Here is a 23047-nt window from a genome sequence, read left to right as displayed (position 1 = left end):
AAGATTCAAATGCACAGCATCTTGAGACTGATCTCGAACACAAAGCAAGAAAAATACTATTGTTATTACAAAGTTCATTCTGGGATGCAACCCAGATGATATGGACCACAGCTTATTTACACTCCATCCAAGTATATTGTCTTAAATACAATTTATTATAATTCGTACTGGCCAAAGGAAAGCATAATTCCTGTTTTCAAAGAAAAATAAAATCTATTTAAAATTGTGAGCATTTAACAGTTTGGAGAAATCTGATAATATTGAAATTTTGTAACATTACTACTTGTCAATATATATTATGCACATAAAGGAATAACATAGAGTCTGAATATTGATATAACATTAGCAAAATCACAATCTTTTAGGACCAGTTGTTTCACAGAAATTTAATGTAATATTGTTATCAAATGACCAATCATGAGCATTTTTTTTTTTTTTTACTTGAAAGATCCTCGTTAAACACCGACTATAGGTCTGTTTCAGCTTTTAAACAAATTGGCTCTGGTTTGCCATTTGACGACGATGTTACATTTGAATTTCCGCTAAACACCCCAGCCTTAGTGTCACGCCGGGTCAGGATTCGGCGTGACCCCGACCTGCGCCGCAATACTCTTCACCACGTCTGCGGGAAGATTGGCGGGACACAAGCGCGGCTTGCCCTCCACCAGTTGCACCATGAACGCCCTCAGCTCCCGGTTCGGTGGCGCTCCTGACAGGATCACCAGCGATCCGGGCTCCACATTCGGAGGCACCAGGTCCCCGGGGCTAGACCCCACGTCGCCGTGGCCCCCGGAGGCTCGGAGCAGGTTGACCGCTTCCTGCGCGAGGGTGTCGGAAGCCAGGGTCTTGGGACGGATACTCTTGTATTTTTTGCCGCCGTAGGTCAACACGTCGGGAGGTGCTTCTTCGCCATCTTCTGTTATACTTTCGAGGGCTGCGCCTGGAACGAACAATATGTTTGTGAAAATTTTATGTACATTTAAATCTTTAAGTTGTCAAGCCTCATGAGCAACAAGTGGGTACTGCAGAATGACGAGGGCATTATGAATGTTGTCAGCTAAATTTTTATCCATCTGATAACATGAGTGAGAGTCGTGGAGTTGCAAAACCCACTATGGAAAAAAGTGTTATAATATTAATATTTTTCGCTAAATATCAAAGATTATATTTGCAAAAATTGTTCAAACAATTTTTGGACTATCATCACTATATGTATAAGTTATGCACTGTCGCAAGAATTTTCAAAGGAAACTTACAAAATGCATTATGATCTTCAACAAACGCAGGATCTTCAATACAATGTTGTTATGTATTGGTAACTGCGATATCCTAGAGTAATTTAAGAGGTTACTCATAGTATAGCACTAGATAGTAGTTTAAAAGGTTACTCGTAGATGGCACATAGCTGTAGATAATGCAGTGATTGAGTGTATAATAAATACTATTGCAAGTCGAGGTCCAGAATAATTTCTTCCGTCTGCTAAATAGGCAGTTTATCAGAGTTCATTTTTTTTTTTTTTTTGTGTATTACAGACTGTGTGTCCATTTACAATACACATGTAACATTAAATACATATAGATGATACGAAACAATGAAAGAAAAAGAATAGAAGTAACAAGTTATAAATAGTGATTTTTGGCATTGATATGCCTCTTGAATTCTTCAAGGCTACTATTAAAAATATCGATAGTCTTGGAGGCGTTGTTTAACAGCGCCATACCTCGTGTCATGCTATGCCGAGCCAGTACGTCCGTTCTGCCACGTGGGATACATAGCAGATCATGGTGCTGTCCCTGGCTGTAGTTGTTCGGTACGAACAACTTATAGCATTCCAGAAGGTATGGGCTATCTATTAAATTATTAAGAATTTTGTACGCAGTTACTGCAAGGGCCCCACTCCTCGAGTGGAGACTTTGGTAGCGCGTTTCGGCAAGCAAATCTTCGTGATGCATGAATCGCGGGTACTCTCCGTGCATTCACAAATACATGTATCTCAAAAACTTTTTTTGAATCTGTTCTAATTTTTCAATGTATTTTTGTTGGTATGGGGCCCATACAGCAGAGGCGTATTCAATTTTAGACCTTATAATGCAGCTGTACAAAGTCATCATTGCCTCGGGATTGGAAAATTGTTTGCAGAGTCTTATGACAAATCCGAGAAGCTTGTAGCATGATGTCGTCAACTGCAATACATGGTCCGAAAACGTAAGTTTGGGATCAAAGACTACCCCAAGGTCCTTGATGGATTTTACTTTTGACAATACAGTAGAACCCCGTTAATTCGAACCCCGATAATTCGAAAAAACGCGTAATTCGAAATTTTCGCAAAAAAAATTTCCGCTGAAAATTTTTTTCATACAAAATTTTTTTTAATTCGAAATTCGTTAATTCGTAATTCGAAATTTATTTTTGTCCGAGCGAGAAAATTTGTTCGTGTAATTCGAAAAAATTTGATTTTTGCGAAAACAAATCATAATATTTCGTAAATCTGAATCTAAAAGTCAGCCGTGGCGGTAAAACGCCGAAAAAGGTATTTTTACGTGGTTATACATCGTCCTAATTAGTATTATTATTTTGTAAATCTGAATCGATTTACACTGTAATGTCGTATTTTTTCAAATTTATTTCGAATATCCGAGTTTAAAAGGCCGAGAAAATACATTTTACGCGGATATACGTCGTAGTTTTACGAGTTTACGCCAAATATCTGAATTTAAAGGGTCGGCCGCGACGAAACTCGGCCGCGTAATTTCGATTTACGCGTAAATACGTATTTCATCACCGCGACGGAAATCGGACGCGAAATTTCAATTTACGCGGAAATATATCGTATTTTTACTAACTTTACTTCGAATATCCGAGTTGAAAAAATACGGCGCGACGGAAATCGGCCGAAAAATTTCGATCCATGCCGAAATATGACATATTTTTACGAATTTACTTCAAATATCTGAACTTAAAAGGCCGGCCGCGACGAAAAACTGCCGACTAAATTCGATTTACGCGGAAATATATCATATTTTTACGAATTTATTTAGAATATCTGAATTTGAAGAGCCGGCCGCGACGGAATTACGGCCGCGAATTCTCGTTTTACGCGGAAATATACCGTATTTTTACGAATTCAAATTCAGATATTTGAAATAAAGGGCCGGCCGCGACAGAAAATTACCGCGAAATCTCGATTTACGCGGAAATATATCGTATTTTTACGAATATGTCAATTTAAAGGGTAGGCCGCGACCGAAATCGCTAGCGAAATCTCGATTTACGCGTAAATATATAGCATTTATATGAATTTATTTCGAATATCTGAATTTGAAGAGCCGGCCGCGACGGAATACGGCCGCGAATCCTCGTTTTACGCGGAAATATATGGTATTTTTACGAATTCAAATTCAGATATTTGAAATAAAGGGCCGGCCGCGACGGAAAATTACCGCGAAATCTCGATTTCCGCGGAAACATATCGTATTTTTGCGAATATCTCAATTTAAAGGGTAGGCTGCGACCGAAATCGGCAGCAAAATCTCGATTTACGCGTAAATATATAGCATTTTTACGAATTTATTGCGAATATCTGAATTTAAAGGGCCGGCCGCTACGGTAATCGACCGCGAAAATAAAGAAATAATTGGTATTAATACGAATTTACAACTAAAATACCACCCGGATTTGAAGAGGCGGCCGAGAAAATCGAATTTCGGAGTATTTTTTTTTTTTTTTTTTTCATAAAATTTCGAATTACGTGGGAATTCGTTAATTCGAAATTTGATTTTTGATGTCCGCTGGATTTCGAATTAACGAGGTTCTACTGTATATCATTCTTGATGCAATAATCGAATTTGATAGGGTATCTCGAACGTGTATACGACATAGCGACACATTTTTTTGTATCACAATAAAGTACAATGTGTCCAAGTGTTTTGTTGTGTGGGGATCTGATAAAAAAAAAAGGAGGCAGTTCGCCTACCCCTGAAAACAGCATGCGACAGTCGAATAGGTCCGATTAAAAATTAGCTTTCTCACTTGTCTTCTGCGCCTTTCGCTTCCTCTCCTTGCGCTTCTTGGGGGGCTTCTCCTGCTCGTCGCCCTTGCAGGCCAGCAGTGCCGCCTCTTCCTCCAGGTGGCCGATGTCGAACTGCAGCGGGTTCATGAGGGCACGGTCGACCAGCGCCCCGTTCTGCCGCTCCTCCTTCTTGAACTGCCACAAAAAACTTACTGTTTAAACCGTACATAATAGAAACAAAGCAGTAAAGTAAGGTGCTCCTACAGCCATTATGCTCACATGAGTGTAAGCACTCTTAAAAGATTACGGTTCCACGATAACTCAACACAGTGACAATTCAACACACTTTTAAGAAGTGATATAAAGTCATTAGAAACAATGAAAAATTATTTTTTTTAACCTAACCTTACCTACTTAACCCAGTTAATAAAGTTTTTGTTTCATCACTTTCCATGACTTTATATAACTTTTTAAAGATGTGATGATTTATCCGGTCACCGTTTTTATATACCTATATTATAGGTATATAAAATTACCTCTGACAGGTAAAAAAACAGCCCAATCTGTTGGACAAACATGCTCTTTTTTTTAAAACAGCGCCATCTGTTGGACGTAAAAGATACACGCGCTTTTGTTTCTCTTTCTACACAGATAGCCTGAGCCACAGTAATGCGGGGTACAGCTAGTAGAATATAAAAAAATAAGATAGGAACAAAATTAATCAACATAATACTCAATAGTACAAGAAATACAAAGATAGAAGAGAGAAAAAAAAGTATTGAAACCTGTCTAGAGTAAATAGCAAAAAACAACATTAAAGAAAAAAGTAACATATATATGGTAAATATCAACATAAGTAAGTTACGATTATAATAATATTAGCGAAACAAAAGGTTAGAAATTTCTGAAATAAATTTTAGTATGGAATATCAACAGAACTAAAGCTTTTTTCCAAGTGTAGCCTTTGGATTGGAGAATGAATGAAATAGTTTTTTTTCAACTAATAAACAAAGAACAACTCTGGAAGTCTCGTGTTACGATTTGGTATTCGCAACGTTATAAGCTTTGTTAAAGGCTCACATACCCCTGCGCGCGCTGAAAGCCGAGTAAATCAAAAAATATTTTTATAAAAGGTAAATTTTATAAAAAGGTTATATTAATTTAATTTTTCAACGGGTATGGATATTTTGAAATTGAGAGTCAGTGTTGTATGAAGGAATTGCTGTGCAGACGAGATTGATGAGTTCCACAGGGCCTAGACTGACTTGCAAACCTGATGTAAATGCAAAAGTAATCACACTATTGGAAAACACTATAACTTTTACAAATGGCGCCAAATGTCAATTCGGTTTTGACATTTGTGAAGTAAACAAATGCAGAATACAAATCGAAAAGACATGTGGGGCAAAAGTAATCACCCTATTGGAAAACGCTATAACTTTTGCAAATGGCGCCAAATGTGATTCGGTATTGACATTTGTGAAGTAAACAAACGTAGAATACAAAAAAGTTTATCATAAAAAAAAGATTACAGCAAAGAACATCGGGTGATTACTTTTGCCCCACCCTGTATAAGTACAAAAGTGTCACCAACATTGTTCACCCATACTACTGCAAACCAAAGCATAATTTTCATTGCATAGCCGCTTTGATGGTCCGTGTTGTTTGGTCGTAGCTCGACAGTCTGTATAATTTAAACGGTCAGATAAGATATATTATCGCTTATTCTTATAAGTACAAAATTGTATATTTAACCAAGGCTTCTAACAGGAATTCAATCTTAACACGTTTTCCTTCTATAAAATAAAACAATAAAAAAATAATACAACATTGATGACACTGCTCTTGAGACATTAACACAAATCAAAGACTTAGGACGGGTTGTTTCGGAGAATTTGAACAATTCATCAAATTTCAACGTTCATTTACGGGTTCTGTGAAAGTCCTATTCTAATTCTGTTATTATATCATTATAGGCTAGTTGCTTGACAGAACTGAAATAAAACAGAACTTAAAAATATCTTTCACAGAACTTGAAAATTAACTTTGAAATTTGAAGAACTGTTCAAGTTCTCCGAAACAACCCGTCCTTAGGCATCACTTTTCAATCAAATCTTTCATTTGTTAACCACATAACAGAAATCTCTAATAAGGGCTTAAAAATGTTGGGATTTATAACTAGGCTAACCAGAAATTTTAACAATATAAAGTGTATTAAATTGTTATATTTTGCCTATGTAAGAAGTCAACTTGAGTACAATTCTCCTGTCTGGAAGCCACATTATAATATATATGTACAAGCTGTTGAAAGAATACAAAACAAATTCTTACGTTTTATAAATTTTAAAATGGGTTTTCCAGCAATTATGTTGAACTACAACACTCTGTTAAATTATATGAATATGCTCAAATTGTCAGACAGAAGAATTTTCACTGACTTGGTATTTCTATATAAAATTCTAAATGATTTAGTTGATAGTCTGGTATTGCTAGAATTGATAAGCTTTCGTATTCCACAACGTAATACTAGAAGTCAAGATTTATTTCAGTGCAGAAATTCTGGGACTAGCTACCATATGTATTCCTCTTTGCCCAGAATACTAATGGAGGGAAACAATTACACCAAGTTAGTGGACAACTTCAATTTACGTTTAAACAAATATAAAATGTTGTTAATGAAACAATTCAGTTATGTACAATAAATAATGTATATTTCTTAATATTCTCATGTATAATGGTGTTAAACTTTCCGCATATGTTTTATTGTATAATTTTATGTGAAATATATTATTTTTATTATTAAAAATAAAAAATTAAGGGCGCTGTGATCGTTTAAGTGACAACCAAAAAAGCATATAACTATTAAAAAAAAACACCATGGTCCGAGTACATATTTTTAAAGTTGTTAAATTTGTGATAAATGATTTATATAACGAACACAGAATCGCGTTTAACGGGGACCCTACAAATTAAAAAAAAAATGGAGCCGATGACATCAACCTTAGTGAAAATAAGATATAATTAAACCAGCCTACCTTAACTTTGAGATCCCGCCTCGACCTGCCGGGAAATAGGGACAGCATGAGCGAAAAGTCGGTGCCGAGGGTATGCAGGGCGCGGTAGAAACGCAGAGTCTCGGCGCTGCCCCACTCGCGGCATCGGCGCCCCCGGCCGTACACCCCTCGGCCCCCCGCGCCGCCGTCCCACACCACTGATAGCTGCGACAAGCGCTGGCGGCTGCGCAGGGCTTCCGAAGTCTCGATCACCTGAAGAGTTAGATAAAAACATTAATATTCCCGGAAGATGAATAAGCTGACAATATTGGAAAATCTCCTATTACCATCATTATAAGTGGAAAATGTTGCTTGTGCATGGTGTAGAACTTAGCTAGCACAGGAATAATTTAACCCACGATGCCTAGAAAAGAACCAGGCACATTTGTCAACTTAACCATTAAAGGTCTGTCTATACGCTGAATCTTACATGAACAAAATCTTATTTGCACAAGTAAGCATGTACGTTGAGTCGGAAAAACTTTATACCGCTCCAACGGCTTGCAGGAACATTAATTTGTTAGCAAATAAGCAAAAACGTTAAGAGGAAGCTACAAGCTAAAAATGTGTATATTCTTGGTATACCTTATATCGTAGGTAATAGGCATTAAAATCGCTTGACAAACGGGAGTCTAGAAACGTTCGATTTCAAGCAAAAAACTGGTTTTTACTTAATTTGTAAATAATTTTATAAGAAAGCAAAAAACATAATCAAGTGAAACTGTCACAGATAATCTTAGCTATAAAACTGTATTTTTAAAAAGTTGATTTCTTTATGCGTTCAAACATTTCTATTGAAAAAATAATTTTTGTAGTAGTTTGCATTTATATTTTTTATTGAGTAATTAATTTTTTTATTTGTATTCTACTCAAGCGAAGCGATAGGAAAACCTTCAATTTAACTAAAGCATATTTTTTGGTTTTCATAATTAACACCAATTCGTTATAAAGATTAATCAAAATAGTGATTTGGCATTAAGCTTCGCCTTAAGGCGGTATAATGCGCAAATGACTTGCTTACCCTTCAAATGATTGCAACTTTTGCACAAACTGTTTGCTGACGCTGCACAGTATACCATGTTTAGTGCAAAAAAATTTCAAAAACTAATCGTTGCGTGTAAACAGACGTTGACCAGTCAGGACTGAATTTATTTATCAAAATCTTAATAAAACTGTTATTCACTAAAATAATGTTTTTTAAATTATTTTTGAACTCCTGTTTCAACAATATGTTGGGCCTTTCAACGATTGTTATGATCACAAATAATATAAAATCTCACAATATTGAAAACATAAATTCAAGGATATTAAAATGAAATACGTTTTATGGTGACCGGGTAAATCATTAAAATGATTATTCATCACATCTTTAAAAAGTTATATAAAGTCATGGAAAGTGATGAAACAAAAACTTTATTAACCTTTCCCTTACTGTGCTAAAAAAACCAACGCGTTCCGGTGCTGTGTAGTCAATACACATCTTAAAATAAGCAATTTAATTTCGGAAAAATATGAATATTCATAGCTAATCGATTATGTTTATTATATTTTATATCAAAAGTGATAATAATTGTAATTTAATTGCTGAAAACATGAAAAAACCATCGGCAGATGCTAAAGAAACGTGCAAGGGGTCCACATCTAACGACGGTTTGCGGCCTACTGGCTAGCGGCTGGCACAAACACAGCTGTGCGGTCGGTAGGTATCGATGGTTTAAATCAAAATACAACTGCAGACGTGTGGATGTCTCATGTTCCCGCATAGCAAATTAAAGCGGGACATCAATAGCGTGTCATTTCCTCGCACACTCGCGTATTAGTATCACACGGTTGATTGTATTGGTGTATTTGTTTATGATTTTTAACAAAAATCTCTGATTTTTAATTGAATTTGAAAACTATGTAAAATATTATTTTTTAATTCAATGCATAAATGTATAACGGAGGAATACCTAAAATCTGAACCCAGAATTTATTATATTTATAGAGTTATTAAAGTTATTAGAAGCAATGTGTAATAAATACACACCGCAGATGAGGAAAGATTAACTGGGTTAAGTAGGTTAGGTTAGGTTAAATTTTTTTTTTTCATCGTTTTTAATGACTTTATATCACTTTTTAAAGGTGTGTTGAATAGTCACTGTGTTGAGTTAGCATGGAACCATGTTTTATACACCACTTTTAATCAATAACAATCAAGTAAAGAACAAAAGTTAAATAGAATAAGTGATAAGTTTAAGTGGCTAGACTGGGTCTAAATATATTTATTTTATTTTATTTGGTTTTACGCCCAGACGGCTGCTTATTGGCACGGGCCAACAAATCTATTTATAATAAGAAGAGTGTCTGTGGCGGGCAGCATGACTTTGATTTACATACAGATTTGAGATACAGATCTAGTTTTATTCAGAGTTTGATGATATTACACCCTTGACTTTCAAAATAAGAGGAAGGTCACTGTCTACATGACATTTTGAAAAAAACCACCCCCACCTCATTTTACCACCCCTTAAATCAAAATACTTGACATTCAAAATAAGAGGAAAATTATTGTCTATATATGACTTCAAAAAAACTCCCGGTAAAGCCCGGACAACACCGGCGACTTCAGCTAGTATTATAAAAACAAGTCGTAAAAAATGGTAAAAGCATGTAAATATGTAAGAGAGTATTTTTTTTACTATAGCTCCACACAGGAGGCCCTCAAGAAAAAAAAATCCTCAGGGTGTATGAATCCACCCATCCCTCACACTACCTATGGCAAGGGTGTTGGTTATGCAATAAATGGTTCCCTGGACGGCGGTACGCATACCTGCCCCTCAAATTGAAAATATTGTACATAATTGGGTTCAACGACAAAACAGAACACTGAAGATAAAGAACAAACGAACATAACCAAACCTACTCTTTTATTGTGTTATGTTTAATCCGGTGGCCATATTAATGAAAAAAAATAATTGTCACTGGGCGCGTAACACCTCCGATGTGAAAAAAAAAAAAAAATACAGATGTGATGGTTTGTTTGTCCAACAGATGGCGCTGTTTTTCTAAAAAGCATGTTTTTACCTGTCACAAGTGACACCTATATAATATAGGTATATAAAAATTCATACGTATTCGAGTGCAACGTTGCGTCAAAATTTCAAAGCAATCGATGAAGAACTTTCAAACATTTAAGATTAGGACAGAAAGATGATTATTAATGTACACAATAAATTAAAAGGAATTGAAGTTTCCCTCCATTTTCCTGATTTAAAATATGTTTTTTCATTCTCTTATAAAATTAAAAAAATTTTATATTGGAGGTATTACGCGCCCAGCGACAAAATACCAGAGATGATAATTTGAATCGAACATACCAGAAATGATATTGTGCATTACAGTACAATTGTACATATTTTTTAAAACTTAACTGTGTCAAATATATTGAACCTAAAAATACAGGATAAACGGTGAAAATCATGTGAATTCATTGGCTTTAAGCCACGGTAAGCAGTTTCTTTAAAAAATTTGATTTTCGAAAAAAGTTATTTATTGTTTTTTATTCGTATTCATATGGAAGCGTTTTTCGAAGTCAGTAAACTTTACCCACGGACACCCTGTATATACAAATAGATGAGTATTTTAACACACTTTGTCATACTTTACACTGGTTCTGTTTGAATGGCGGAAAAGGCATTGCTGTCTGATAATTTTACATACATTGTTTATACCAATCTCTTTGTATCAACTATATGTATATGTATTTAAAAATGTGAACCAACTCTTCCAATATCTTTATACCTTGTCTTTTGTATAGAAGAATATTTTATCAAAAGTAATCTATATTTACACCCGTATAGCGGGTAATACATCCTTCCACATATTGCACCGGAAATATGGAAATTTTTTGTTTTCTTTGAAATGATTTGAGCAAAAAAAATTTGAACATAATAAAGAATAAGTACATTTAAAAAAATAAAACATCACTAAATGACCCAACACTGACTGCAACTTCAGATTATGGAGTCGTATTATAAAATTAGGCTTAATTTCAGACAACAATTTTATAGTTGGGGTGTGGTGAGTACTGTGCAAAATAATTCATTAAAATATATGTATTATTTTCTCGAATGGGACCCTTTTTTTCGCCCGTATAAAGTGTATTAAGGCGAAGCTTAATGCTAAATCACTATTTTGATTAATCATTACAACAAATCGGTGTACAATATGAATACCAAAAAATATGCTTTATATAAATTGAAGGTTTTCCTATGGTTTCGCTTGAGTAGAATACAAATAAAATAATAAATTACTCAATAAAAAATATAAATGCAAACTACTAAAAAAAAATTTTTTTCAATAGATGTATGAACGCGTAAAGGAAACAACTTTAAAAAATACAGTATTATAGTTAAGATTATTTGTGACAGTTTGACTTGATTTTTTTTGCTTTCTTACAAAATTATTTACAAAATAAATAAAAAACAGTTTTGTGCTTGAAATCGAACGTTTCTAGATTCCGTCTGTCAAGCGATTTTAATGCCTATTACCTACAATATAAGGTATACCAAGAATATACACATTTTTGGCTTGTAGCTTCCTCTTAACCCTTAAATGCATACTGTTGCAAAACTGCAACATACCGTTCAAACCACCTTTAACTCTTTGGTGTATACTTAATGCATGCCGTTTTAGAATTTTCTAGTTCACGGTACTATATTTTATCGAGTGGCATCACCTTTTTTTTCTTTCGCGAATGTCAAATGTCACTTTTTCTTTAACAAAGTGAAGATTCTCGAAAATTGGTTGGAGGTTAGAATTACGGTTTGGTTTTGCTGTTAATATTTTGATTTTCTTAGGTAAGTAGATACAATAATACAATACTTATATGTAATAACTCGTATTTTTCCGGTACACTTATTAGTTTTGAGAAATTTTTTTAGGTTTTTAATTTTTTTTTCATACGTAAATTGTTCATATAATTTTTTATTAAATACATGGTGTTGTAAATCTGCAAAAATTTTTTTTTAATCAAAAATCATTAAAAAATTACAAAAAAAAAAAATTCTTTACATTTCCTTGCATATGCATGTAAATATCTACAAAATATATTTTTTTCCAGAAAAAATAATAAATCATGCATTCAAGGGTTAAGCAGAATATTATCTAAAGAACTTACTTATGTCAAACTCGAAAAAAGATTATTATTTTATTAATATTTATTATCTAGTTCATTGTATATTCACTTGTTAAGCCGGATCATGCCAATGGCATTTAACGCATCAGTCATCTGATAAATGTCCGAGTGTTTGGTGGTTTACGATTACCTTACCTTTACCTGATTTTTCAAACAACTCCATGACCCGGCTATTCCTTAAACACTTATCTGTTTAAATCGTAAACCTCGACTTTTCAATTTTTTTTTAATAAAAAATCATTAAAAAATTACAAAAAAAAAAAATTCTTTACATTTCCTTGCATATGCATGTAAATATCTACAAAATATATTTTTTTCCAGAAAAAATAATAAATCATGCATGGGTTAAGCAGAATATTATCTAAAGAACTTACTTATGTCAAACTCGAAAAAAGATTATTATTTTATTAATATTTATTATCTAGTTCATTGTATATTCACTTGTTAAGCCGGATCATGCCAATGGCATTTAACGCATCAGTCATCTGATAAATGTCCGAGTGTTTGGTGGTTTACGATTACCTTACCTTTACCTGATTTTTCAAACAACTCCATGACCCGGCTATTCCTTAAACACTTATCTGTTTAAATCGTAAACCTCGACTTTTTTTTTTTTTTTTAAAGTGAATATCGCAGAGGAATCCAAGAGTGCAAGTGATACTATGGCATCCCCAAATGGGGTACGTTGTGAGGCTGAGGGATGCGGGGAGGGGAAGTACCTGACTATTCAGATCTGGTAACCAAACACGGCCAAAGACATTTCAAACAACTATTCTATTCTGAATGGCGATCTTTTACCAAGACAATACTAAGATCAGAATAAAATTTACCACTCTGAAACGAGTAACAAGTATACTACACATGTATACATTTTTTTGTGTGAATTAAATGTAAATTAACACATATTAATTTTGCTGTGCATGCCGGGATTCGACCCCATAACCTCCAGATTCGTAGCCAAGGCTCTCAACCGGCCGACCACGTAATACGTCAACGTGTGCCGTGTGGACAAGTGAACCGTACATCCGTTGGTTTAGTTGGAAATGGAAGGACTCCGCCGTAACTGTGCGATACACCTTTTGAAGGAAGATCTTCCATAAATACTTTCACAAACTTTTTCAACATACATACGATAAAGTGTATCATTAGAGGTTAGTAACTATTATTCATGCAAACATTTTATTTGTCTCATTCGTTCGTAGCCAATTACCAATCACTCCCATCAAACTCACATTAAAAATGTTTATTTATACTGGGTTTTTACAGATGTTCTCACTTACGTGAGAACTATCCAGTTACAAAAACTCAGTTAAGTTATACACAAAAATCTACAAATTACATACATACAGGTAAAAATGCAAAATACAGGTTACAAATAATAATCTAAAATTATACATAAGCTCAGTAAAATGACAAGTGATACTAGGAGAGTTACAGTGATACATAATATTATTTAGCAGCAGCAGAACAATTTTTTTGAATCTGTTTAGATTATCGACGAAAATATCTACTTCAGCACACTCAATCTAATCATACAGTCGACACATTTGGGTCAGAGGGCTAAAATAGGCAATATTATTTTTGAAAATATTCAGGTGAAAAATGCTATGGTGTCTTAAACAATGGGACTCGGGGACATTTATTTCAATATTGCTAAGACATAATGAGATATCAAGATGGCCGTGGAAAGTGTTGAAAGTATTCAGCGAAAGTTTTTACGATTTATGAGTTTCAAGTTAAATATCCCCTTAGAACAAATTAACTACACCTTTTTATTAAATACCTTAAAAACACATACACTTGAGGATCGGCATAGGATGAGCGACATATGCCCCTTTTTCAAAATTGGAAATTCGGAGCTTGACTGTTGCAAACTTCTGAGTCTGGTCAGTTAAAGAGTACCTACTCGACAGACTAGGCATAAGGACTTATTTCAATGTCACCATTCACAAACATTATGTAGCAAACTCGCCAATTCCTCGACTACATAGTTTAGCAAATGAATATACTCGTACCAATGAAGTTGATATTTTTAATGTAACAAATTCGATCAAATATGATTTAAGATTTTCACGGCCAAAAGTATTTTTGTTATTTGTTTATGGGGTGTAATGCCGTGTTGCGCTAACTCCTTCTTTAGCCAACGTTTTGGACAGCATTGCAGTGACCATCATCAGGGCAGATGTGTTATTTGGTGATGATGGACACTGCAATGCTGTCCGAAACGTTGGCTAAAGAAGGAGTTAGCGCAACACGGCATAACACCCCAAAAACAAATTCGATGTTTAAAACATACTTAATTTTTTTAATCAAGATATTATTTCTGATAATTTCAGTGTATTATTATGATAATTTTTTATTTTATCTGATTGTGATGTAAGAAATTATTTTATTAGGTAAAATAAAATGTAAAATTTCAAGAGTAAACAAACAAAGAAAATAAATAAATCTCTGTAACCAGGTGCTGATATATGATATAATGTCGCTATATAAGTGCTGTTACATTCCACATGTTTGACTTTAGCTGTAGTAGTAACTAATGTTTTTTTTACTTAACCCGTTGTATGCAGACGTCACAACAGTTGTCTTGCGAAAACGTGTCAATAAAAAAGTGCTTCGTACAGTAGAACCTAGCAACGAAACAAAAGTTTAAAAAATGGGTGACGCCAGATCCCATACATTTTCATACTTTCTCCTTTTCTAAACAAATATCCTATTTTATATCTATCTCATCTTATTATGTCTAGAATGCCTCACCGCTATTCAACATACCATTTCTCTCATCTCAAGATTCTTAACACTTTGAAATGTGCCCATTTCAATGATATTAACCTTTTCTATGTAGCTGTTGTACATGTGATTCATGATCGGCTATAACTGAATTCGGATGTCGCACATGTGACCTACGAAGTTTCCCCATATATATACAGTGTATCAAAATGTGCGAGGTAATAGGATAGATTGCGTCGAAAAGGTCAGTGCAGTAAAGGTTATATTCGCCTTCCCTTTCTCCAACAGACTCATATTTTCTACTTACCAAACTCTGCTCATCTATGACAATTTCTCCGTTGGGCCCAAGCTTGACTTGTGGCACGGGGGCTGCCTCTGGGGCCTCAGGCGGCGGAGGGGAGGGGGGTGGGAGCTCCACCACGGTGGGCTCCAGGGGCGCCACTTGAGGGAGCTCGTGTCTGGGAACAATCACGGTATTAACCCATAGGAGCCGGCAAGAATATTCAATAAATAAAAATACATTTTTATTGGCCAATATGAAGACAATACCATACTTGATAAAGTGACATTTTGATTGTGTTTAACAAACCCTGTAGAAGTAATATCCAAAGGCAAAATTAATGTATAAGGTGACACTATCGACACTTTGATTGCAGTGCTTCGTGAAGTGCCTGGGCACAATTCTTCAACAATGCAATTGCAGACTCCTAAGGGTTAAACATATTATAGTTTACAATGAAAGATCAGAAAGAAGTTTTGTTTTTAGTTCCCTCGAAAAACTTCATAAGAAACATTCATTGGAAACTCGCGATTTAAATGCCCGTGTGGAAGAATATTAAGTGATACTGCACAAGAGTTCTAACAACTCTGGGGCAGTGGGACTTTGACATCCACAGTTATTAGGGTATGTTGTAAGGCTGAAGCGAGTGGGGAGGGAAAGGAGAAGGAAATAGTAAGGTAGAAAGTTTCTGGATCTGGTCACCAAACATAGTTAAAACCATTTAAAGCAAATTTTAGATTTTTAATGGTGGTCTTTCACCAGAGCGGTACTGAGGGTTTCTACCACGGGGATTTATTTTGATAGATAATCAGATGAATTAAATCATAAATGAAATCTTGTTTCTTCATTATTTTTCTGTTTTGTCATGCAAACATCTTAATGATTTTAACTTAACATATCTTGAGATGATCGATTGGCGGATATTCCACATACTTGTACATCTGTTGCTAACTTTCAATCTACGCGATAATCCCACAGTGCCTCACTGATGTCACTCGAATACGTCTTCAATTTTAATTAAGTAATTTTTAAATACATCTATTTGAATTTAACTTTTGTTTTCGATAATGAATGAATGCAAATCTTCAAAGTGGAAATTAACCCACTTCCCGAAATCCGATCGAGCTGAAACTCAGCAGGTAGATTCGTTATCGACAAGGCATTCTATCAACTTATGTCGGTCCTACGCGATCGACATCTGGCAAAGTCTTTAGCGTGGTTGACTCCGGTCCCTGGGATGAAGGTTCAATCCTCAGCTAAACCAAAATTATTACTTTTTTAAAGTTTTAAAAGACGTATTATAGTAAAAAAACATTGTTTTTCATTGGTTAATTTTTTATTAATATCGTATTCATCAAAGACTGGAAACAACGCCTCACTTCAAGCGATTTTAGCTTAGCATCCCGATCTTTGTATAAATTACTAGATAAGTTCATAGGAGAAGAGCACTTCAGTAATAACCTGCTCTATCCAATATTCTTTTTATAAGACTGCATACATGCACGCCTTCAGTTCATGTGATTAGCATCGCAATGGACGCTCTCATACATGTAGGGCTGATGAGCTGCATCGATGGTTCTCGTACACAGCGTTCATTCATTCACCTGCATATTACTAGTCACATTATTTCTAGCCTAAATGTGGTAGAATGATAATACTTACTTGATAGCATTATTGGGCGGGTTATAGAAGATCAGGTCGTACATTGTGAGGGCATTATGAGTGGCGGGCAGGCGCGCCTTAGAGCCCCCCTGGCCGCTGCGGCCGCCACGAGGGCCCCGAGGGCGGGGGGCGCGGGCTGGAGGGGGAGCCGGCACTCCAGTGGGCGCGGGCAGAGGGGAGGGGGGCACGGGCGGGGGCTCTATCGGCGCTTCTTCCGTTTCACTTGCACTGCCCTGGAACAACATTATTATGTATAGGGAATTGAGTACTCTGACAACAAGACGCACACGGAGGAGAAGTTATTTACTCATTGTTTTTAGCGCAAAAGATAGCACACTTTGATAGAATTTAAATATATTCTAAAAGTTTGAGTGTGAACTTTAGTAGGTACATTAAAAATGTAACATTTTTCAATATAATCAACATAATTGTGAAGTAATTTATTTATGTGACACCTCACAAGGGAGCCTGTATCTGTACAATGTAAAGACAGGGAACTATATCGCCACTCGGTTGGGCAGCGCTGTGAGGCGGGTTAAGGTACAGGCAGTAGGAAAGGATTAGAAAGATACTGAAACAGAAACAACAATTAGAAACATTCTGTTGCCTTTCGCACGAATTGCATAAAAACTTTAATCCATTCATTTTAGCTGCATCTCAATACACACATTTATATGTAATTAATTTATAAGTCATATCTTTTCATTTGTGTTAATAATAAGCAATTTATCACTTTATAGTTAATGCTATCAATGCATTTTCAGTGTAGAAGAGTTTTTAGAAACAAATTTTTTTGCAATTCGAAGCTTAAATTATTTACAATAATAATTATTGATAGTGCAAGATAAGCTTAAAATCACTTGTTTTTCTTCCATTTGTAACAGCTGTATTTCAATAAAGCCTTGACGTTGGGCTACAACACCTCTAATGCTTCTTTGATAATTGTCTCAGAAAACAATTATCTGTCCATCTTAATATTTTCCCTACAGCTTTGGTGTAATTCACTGAGAAACAGGATACACCCGTATCAGTCCTCCTGGAGGAACTTCATTAGTTCCCTTCACCCTTTGGTTTACAGAAAACCAGGATATATCGGTAAGTATTAAAGCTTCTTGTGGTAGGACTGACCTGTATCAGGTTTTGTTAAATGTTATGTTCTGGTTAAATTACAAGGGGATTGACGTATAAGTATCAAAATACTTAATAGTTGAATTTAACAATAAATACCTGCAGACTGTTCCTCCGCATTGCTAGCTTGGGCATTGGCCTAAGTTTGGGTCGGTTCTTGTTGTTGGAGGGAAGAGGAATGATCGGATCGAAGAGACATTCTTCCGTCAGGTCCATGGGCTCCTCTCCCTTCTCAAGGCACTCTTTCTTTCTAACAGGACTCGGTGGGCCCCTGGTGGGGCTCCGAGAAACCTGAGCGGGACTGGCGGGAGCCCAAGTGGGGCTTTTCGGACCCTTATTAGTGGACTTGGTTGGGCTCTGAAACGTCCTACAAGGGCTAGGAGGAGCCCTAGCAGGACTTTTAATTCTAGCACAGGCTTTGGTGGGACTCTGGAGCGCTTTAGCAGGGCTTCGAGGAGCTCTAGCGGGGCTTTGGGGAGCTCTAGCAGGGCTGGAAGGAGCTTTAACTGGTGTCTTGGGGGGCCTGGCGGGGGTTTGCACAGCTGGACGGTACGCCCGCCTCCGTGGAGTTTCTGCAGCAGGCTCTACGGGGGCCGTTGCTGCAAGAATTTCTTTTTTCGACGATAATACATCTTCACCTGCTGGCTCCGGGGGCTCATCGTACGCAATGGGGGCCTTAGTAAGGTGCGCCTGGTCAGTCTGCTTGACTGGGCCCTTCCTCCGCACGGGCAGCGAAGTCACAGCTTTAATCCGAGCTCTTCTTGTCGACATGTTTATAACTTTGTTGGTTTTAACTCAAATTCACCCGGTAAACCTACAACCTAATTGTAGTAGTTCGTTAAGTTTGAATTCATTCTGAAATCGTAACTTTGAATCAATGAATAGGTTTATTAGCAATGGTTTAGGGTTAATTAAATATTTTTAATTCAATGTTTTGTAAACTCATTGGACTGCATGGCGAACAATGATTGACAACGATCATGCAAGCCATAAATAAACCACTAGCATGCCATGCATAAATAAACTGCTCACATGGAAGCAAACGTCAAATTTTACACAGATTTTACACGTAATCATAGACATGAATGTCTTCTGCCCTGCTGTCACTGTGTTAAAATAGTGATGGGCAGAATCGATACATTTACACGATCGAAATATATTTTAATCGAAACATCAAAAGAATAGAATGATTGATCGCTCGGAGTTCAGCGGGAGCAGTAGCTGCAAACAGGGGCAGCGTCATAAATAAACCGTCACTACATAAATATACCACTCTCTAGATCGATATCTTCGGGCTTTTTGTATACAACAGAATTATACAGTACTTAACCACAGATATACAAGCAGTACCTACCGTGCGGAAAAGAGCAGTAGACAAGATAGAAAAAACTCAAGGTCATCTAAAAGTAAGATGCAACCATAGACAATATAATTGCTCTCGGCCTACTCCATTCATTCACTAGCCCAAAAAAAATATTTTAAAAATAAAAATGTCCTTGAAGCAGAAAAATGTCGAAATGTTTTCCAAGGGCCTGACTAAGAAAATAAACTTTTACAGTGCATTTCCTTAAGATGAAACTTGTAAATCTGAGAAGAAGAAACCCAAAATGACAAGAAATTTGCAAAAACACTGAAGAAAATTTCCAAAACATGATTGTCCGACAGTGTGACGAAGAATTCCGACATTTTTCAGCCTCATGAACTCATGGTTACATATGTTAAAAAATCTTTAATTTCACCAAAACAATAAGATAATACAGGATAACACTAATCAATAACATGAATAAGTTTATCGATATAATAAATAACATTTATACGTTGTGGAGGAAGACATAATGTCAAGTATGAAGCATTGTTCAAAAAACCGAACGAATAACCTAAAACTGTTAATTCACTTTAAACTTGAACTTACGTAGGTAGGTTGAATATAATATATTTGTAACTCGCTAACACTATACTGGCTTATATTGTATTTTTATCACGAACAACATTAACACGCAATATTTTCGACGGAAATGATAGTATTTCGGCAGAAAATGACAACCCGCGTGTATAAATAAACCACTGTCATTTTGTTTGAATGATTTGAAACTGTCAAAATTTCGTCATCTCTTTCTGTTACACGAGTCATTATGGTAGAGAGCGAGAGATCAAACCAATCCTTCTGTTCTCACCAATGAGATCTGAGCTTTTAGCCATATTATTCGTTTTCTATAAGAATTTTGAGGTGGGCGTGGCGGTTTCAAATGAGTTTCGAGGCCAAAGCTTAGTTAAATGCCCCTGCGTCACTAGATCGATATCTTCGGGCCAGGGGCATTTAACTAAGCTTTGGCCTTGAAACTCATTTGAAACCGCCACGCCCACCTCAAAATTCTTATAGAAAACGAATAATATGGCTAAAAGCTCAGATCTCATTGGTGAGAAAAAGAAGGATTGGTTTGATCTCTCGCTCTCTACCATAATGACTCGTGTAACAGAAAGAGATGACGGAATTTTGCCGTTTGACAGTTTCAAATCATTCAAACAAAATGAGTGTGGTTTATTTATACACGCGGGTTGTCATTTGCTGCCGAAATACTATCATTTCCGTCGAAAATATTGCGTGTTAAAGTTGTTCGTGATAAAAATACAATATAAGCCAGTATAGTGTTAGCGAGTTACAAACATATATTCAACCTACCTACGTAAGTTCAAGTTTAAAGTGAATTGACTGTTTTTAGGTTATTCGTTCGGTTTTTTGAACAATGCTTCATACTTGGCATATGTCTTCCTCCACAACGTATAAATGTTATTTATTATATCGATAAACTTATTCATGTTATTTATTAGTGTTATCCTGTATTATCTTATTGTTTTCGTGAAATTAAAGATTTTTAAACATATTATGTAACCATGAGTTCATGAGGCTGAAAAATGTCGGAATTCTTCGTCGTACAATCTTGTTTTGGAAATTTTCTTCAGTGTTTTTGCAAATTTCTTGTCATTTTGGGTTTCTTCTTCTCAGATTAACAAGTTTCATCTTAAGGAAATGCACTGTAAAAGTTTATTTTCTTAGTCAGATGAACCTTGCCCTTGGAAAACATTTCGACATTTCTACTGTTTTAGCTGTATTAGCGTTTAATTACATTATTATTATTTTTGTTTCCCATCTACTTATCTTATTACTTAAATATTTATACCTTTCATATATAAATAGTAAGTATATAATACTTTTTAGTTTTAAAAACTTTATATGCCTTTTAGATATTTTTAACTTAGGAATAGTACACAACATAAAGAATGTAACAGTGTAAACAGAAAAGTAAATTTAACAATAGGTTATTGTTTTAACAATACATATTGGCACCTGATAAATAAACAGGGTATAATAATTACAAATAAAAACACCAAATACAAGAGTAAAATTTAAAGAAGGTGTTGAGAGAATATTCATTATGATGTCAAGTATGTAATAAAAAAGTAGAACTATATATAAACTAGACATATGAAATAAACTAATTCGACTATTTTTTTATTAACACTAGTCGGTGACTGAAAATGGGCTGCAGACTAATACAGCCAAACTGAATAATGTAAACTCCGCATCAGAGAATATTTGGCTTAAAATTACAAACGATAACAATATTTGACTTGTATATTTATTTTTTCGTTATTATTCTACTACTCATATAGAGATGTCAATAGAAAATGAATTGGCAAGGATACACCACAACCATACAATGGACCTGATTTAATGAGGAGCATGGCAGTACTACGATATTTAAAAGCCGCTTATAGGAACAAATTGTGGTCCTAATTGGTTTTAACTTATTAAAATAAATTAGTTATGACAACCATTTCTTCCTATATTTAGCATATTTTAAATGTTGCAGTACTGCCATTTTCTTCATGGAGTCAGGTCCATTGTATGGTAGTGTATCCTTGCCAATTAATTTTCTATTGACATCGGTACACCATGCATTGATTATAAATGGTACAGTAATTTTGATAATGAATTGAATAAATTTTTTTTATGTTCGTTACAATTAAGCCAATCAAAATATATATATTTGGCAATGGTTTCTTCAATAACGGGCACAAGATATAAATTTTCGCAATTATAATTCAATACATACTCGAATAATGAACATAATGAATTTCAAGAGCGTTGATAGCAAATTTCTTAGTGGGATCATATGGGTCACCTATGCAAGATATTTTACATCTATGTTCTGCCATCCCCTGTGCAGCAAGAGCAACGCTGCTGGTTGCAGAGAAGACATGACTGGGTCCTGCACTCATTTCTGGAAAAAAATATATCATAGTTCTTGAAGAATTGAAGTAAAGATTGACATATTAGAGGAACAAAACTAACAATACTATTCCCTTTTAAGTAATATAAAACAGATATGTACCTCCATGTTCTACTGCCATCCCCTGTGCAGTAAGAGCGACACTGCTGGTTGCAAAGAAGACATGACTGGGTCCTGCACTCATTTCTGGAAAAAAATATATCATAGTTCTTGAAGAAATTGAAGTAAAGATTGACATATTAGAGGAACAAAACTAACAATACTATTCCCTTTTAAGTAATATAAAACAGATATGTACCTTCATTTTCTACTAGCATCCCCTGTGCATCAACGGGTACGCTGCTGGTTGAGATGTTACGCTCTGAAATAAATATAATTATTAGATTAACCGAATTAACAAAACATATTATTATTATTATAGGCTGATGCAGTATAGAATACCTTTTAGGATGTAGTCATGATACGTGCTGAACACCATTCTCGAAATGGACTCTCAGAGGTTATGGTTGGAAACTTGTGTCGAATAGTCTCTGTCCGTACATCCTTTCACACAATACGTTTTAAGGACTTTATCGGTAGGCACATAAATGTTATTTATCACACATAAATCAACTGTTTCACACAACCAGTTATTTGACAATTTTATGATGACAAACAACAGCGTCTGTCAAACTTTTCTTACAGTTTTTTAAAGGAAGTCAAATGGCGGGAAG

At 35.3% G+C, this 23047-nt stretch overlaps 1 protein-coding gene across 1 annotated transcript; it reads right to left on the bottom strand.

Annotated features, from left to right (window-relative positions):
* Nucleotides 1–54: 54 nt before the first annotated feature.
* Bdp1 (transcription factor TFIIIB component B'' homolog Bdp1) lies at nt 55–19103 on the bottom strand. Its single transcript, XM_089638625.1, has 6 exons — nt 18142–19103; nt 16915–17147; nt 15280–15430; nt 7046–7276; nt 4031–4205; nt 55–940 (listed from the first exon to the last, which is right to left on the bottom strand). The coding sequence occupies exons 1-6, from the start codon at nt 18811–18813 to the stop codon at nt 564–566; spliced, it is 1839 nt and encodes a 612-aa protein (XP_089494751.1). The 5' UTR covers nt 18814–19103; the 3' UTR covers nt 55–563.
* Between the last annotated feature and the right edge of the window lie 3944 nt (nt 19104–23047).

Source organism: Hesperophylax consimilis, chromosome 13 (assembly GCF_061612785.1).
Source record: "Hesperophylax consimilis isolate HC1 chromosome 13, BYU_Hcon_1.0, whole genome shotgun sequence".
Lineage (NCBI taxonomy): Eukaryota > Metazoa > Arthropoda > Insecta > Trichoptera > Limnephilidae > Hesperophylax > Hesperophylax consimilis.
The sequence above is the reverse complement of the archived record's forward strand: the minus strand, read 5'-3'. Positions and strand labels throughout refer to the sequence as shown.

Coding starts and splice junctions, on each gene's coding strand:
- Bdp1 (XM_089638625.1), bottom strand. CDS start 18,813: ATGTCGACAAGAAGAGCTCGGATTAAAGCTGTGACTTCGCTGCCCGTG. Junction 17,148..18,141: donor TGCGGAGGAACAGTCTGCAG/GTATTTATTGTT, acceptor ATGTTGTTCCAG/GGCAGTGCAAGTGAAACGGA. Junction 941..4,030: donor GCGAAAGGCGCAGAAGACAA/GTGAGAAAGCTA, acceptor TGTTCGTTCCAG/GCGCAGCCCTCGAAAGTATA.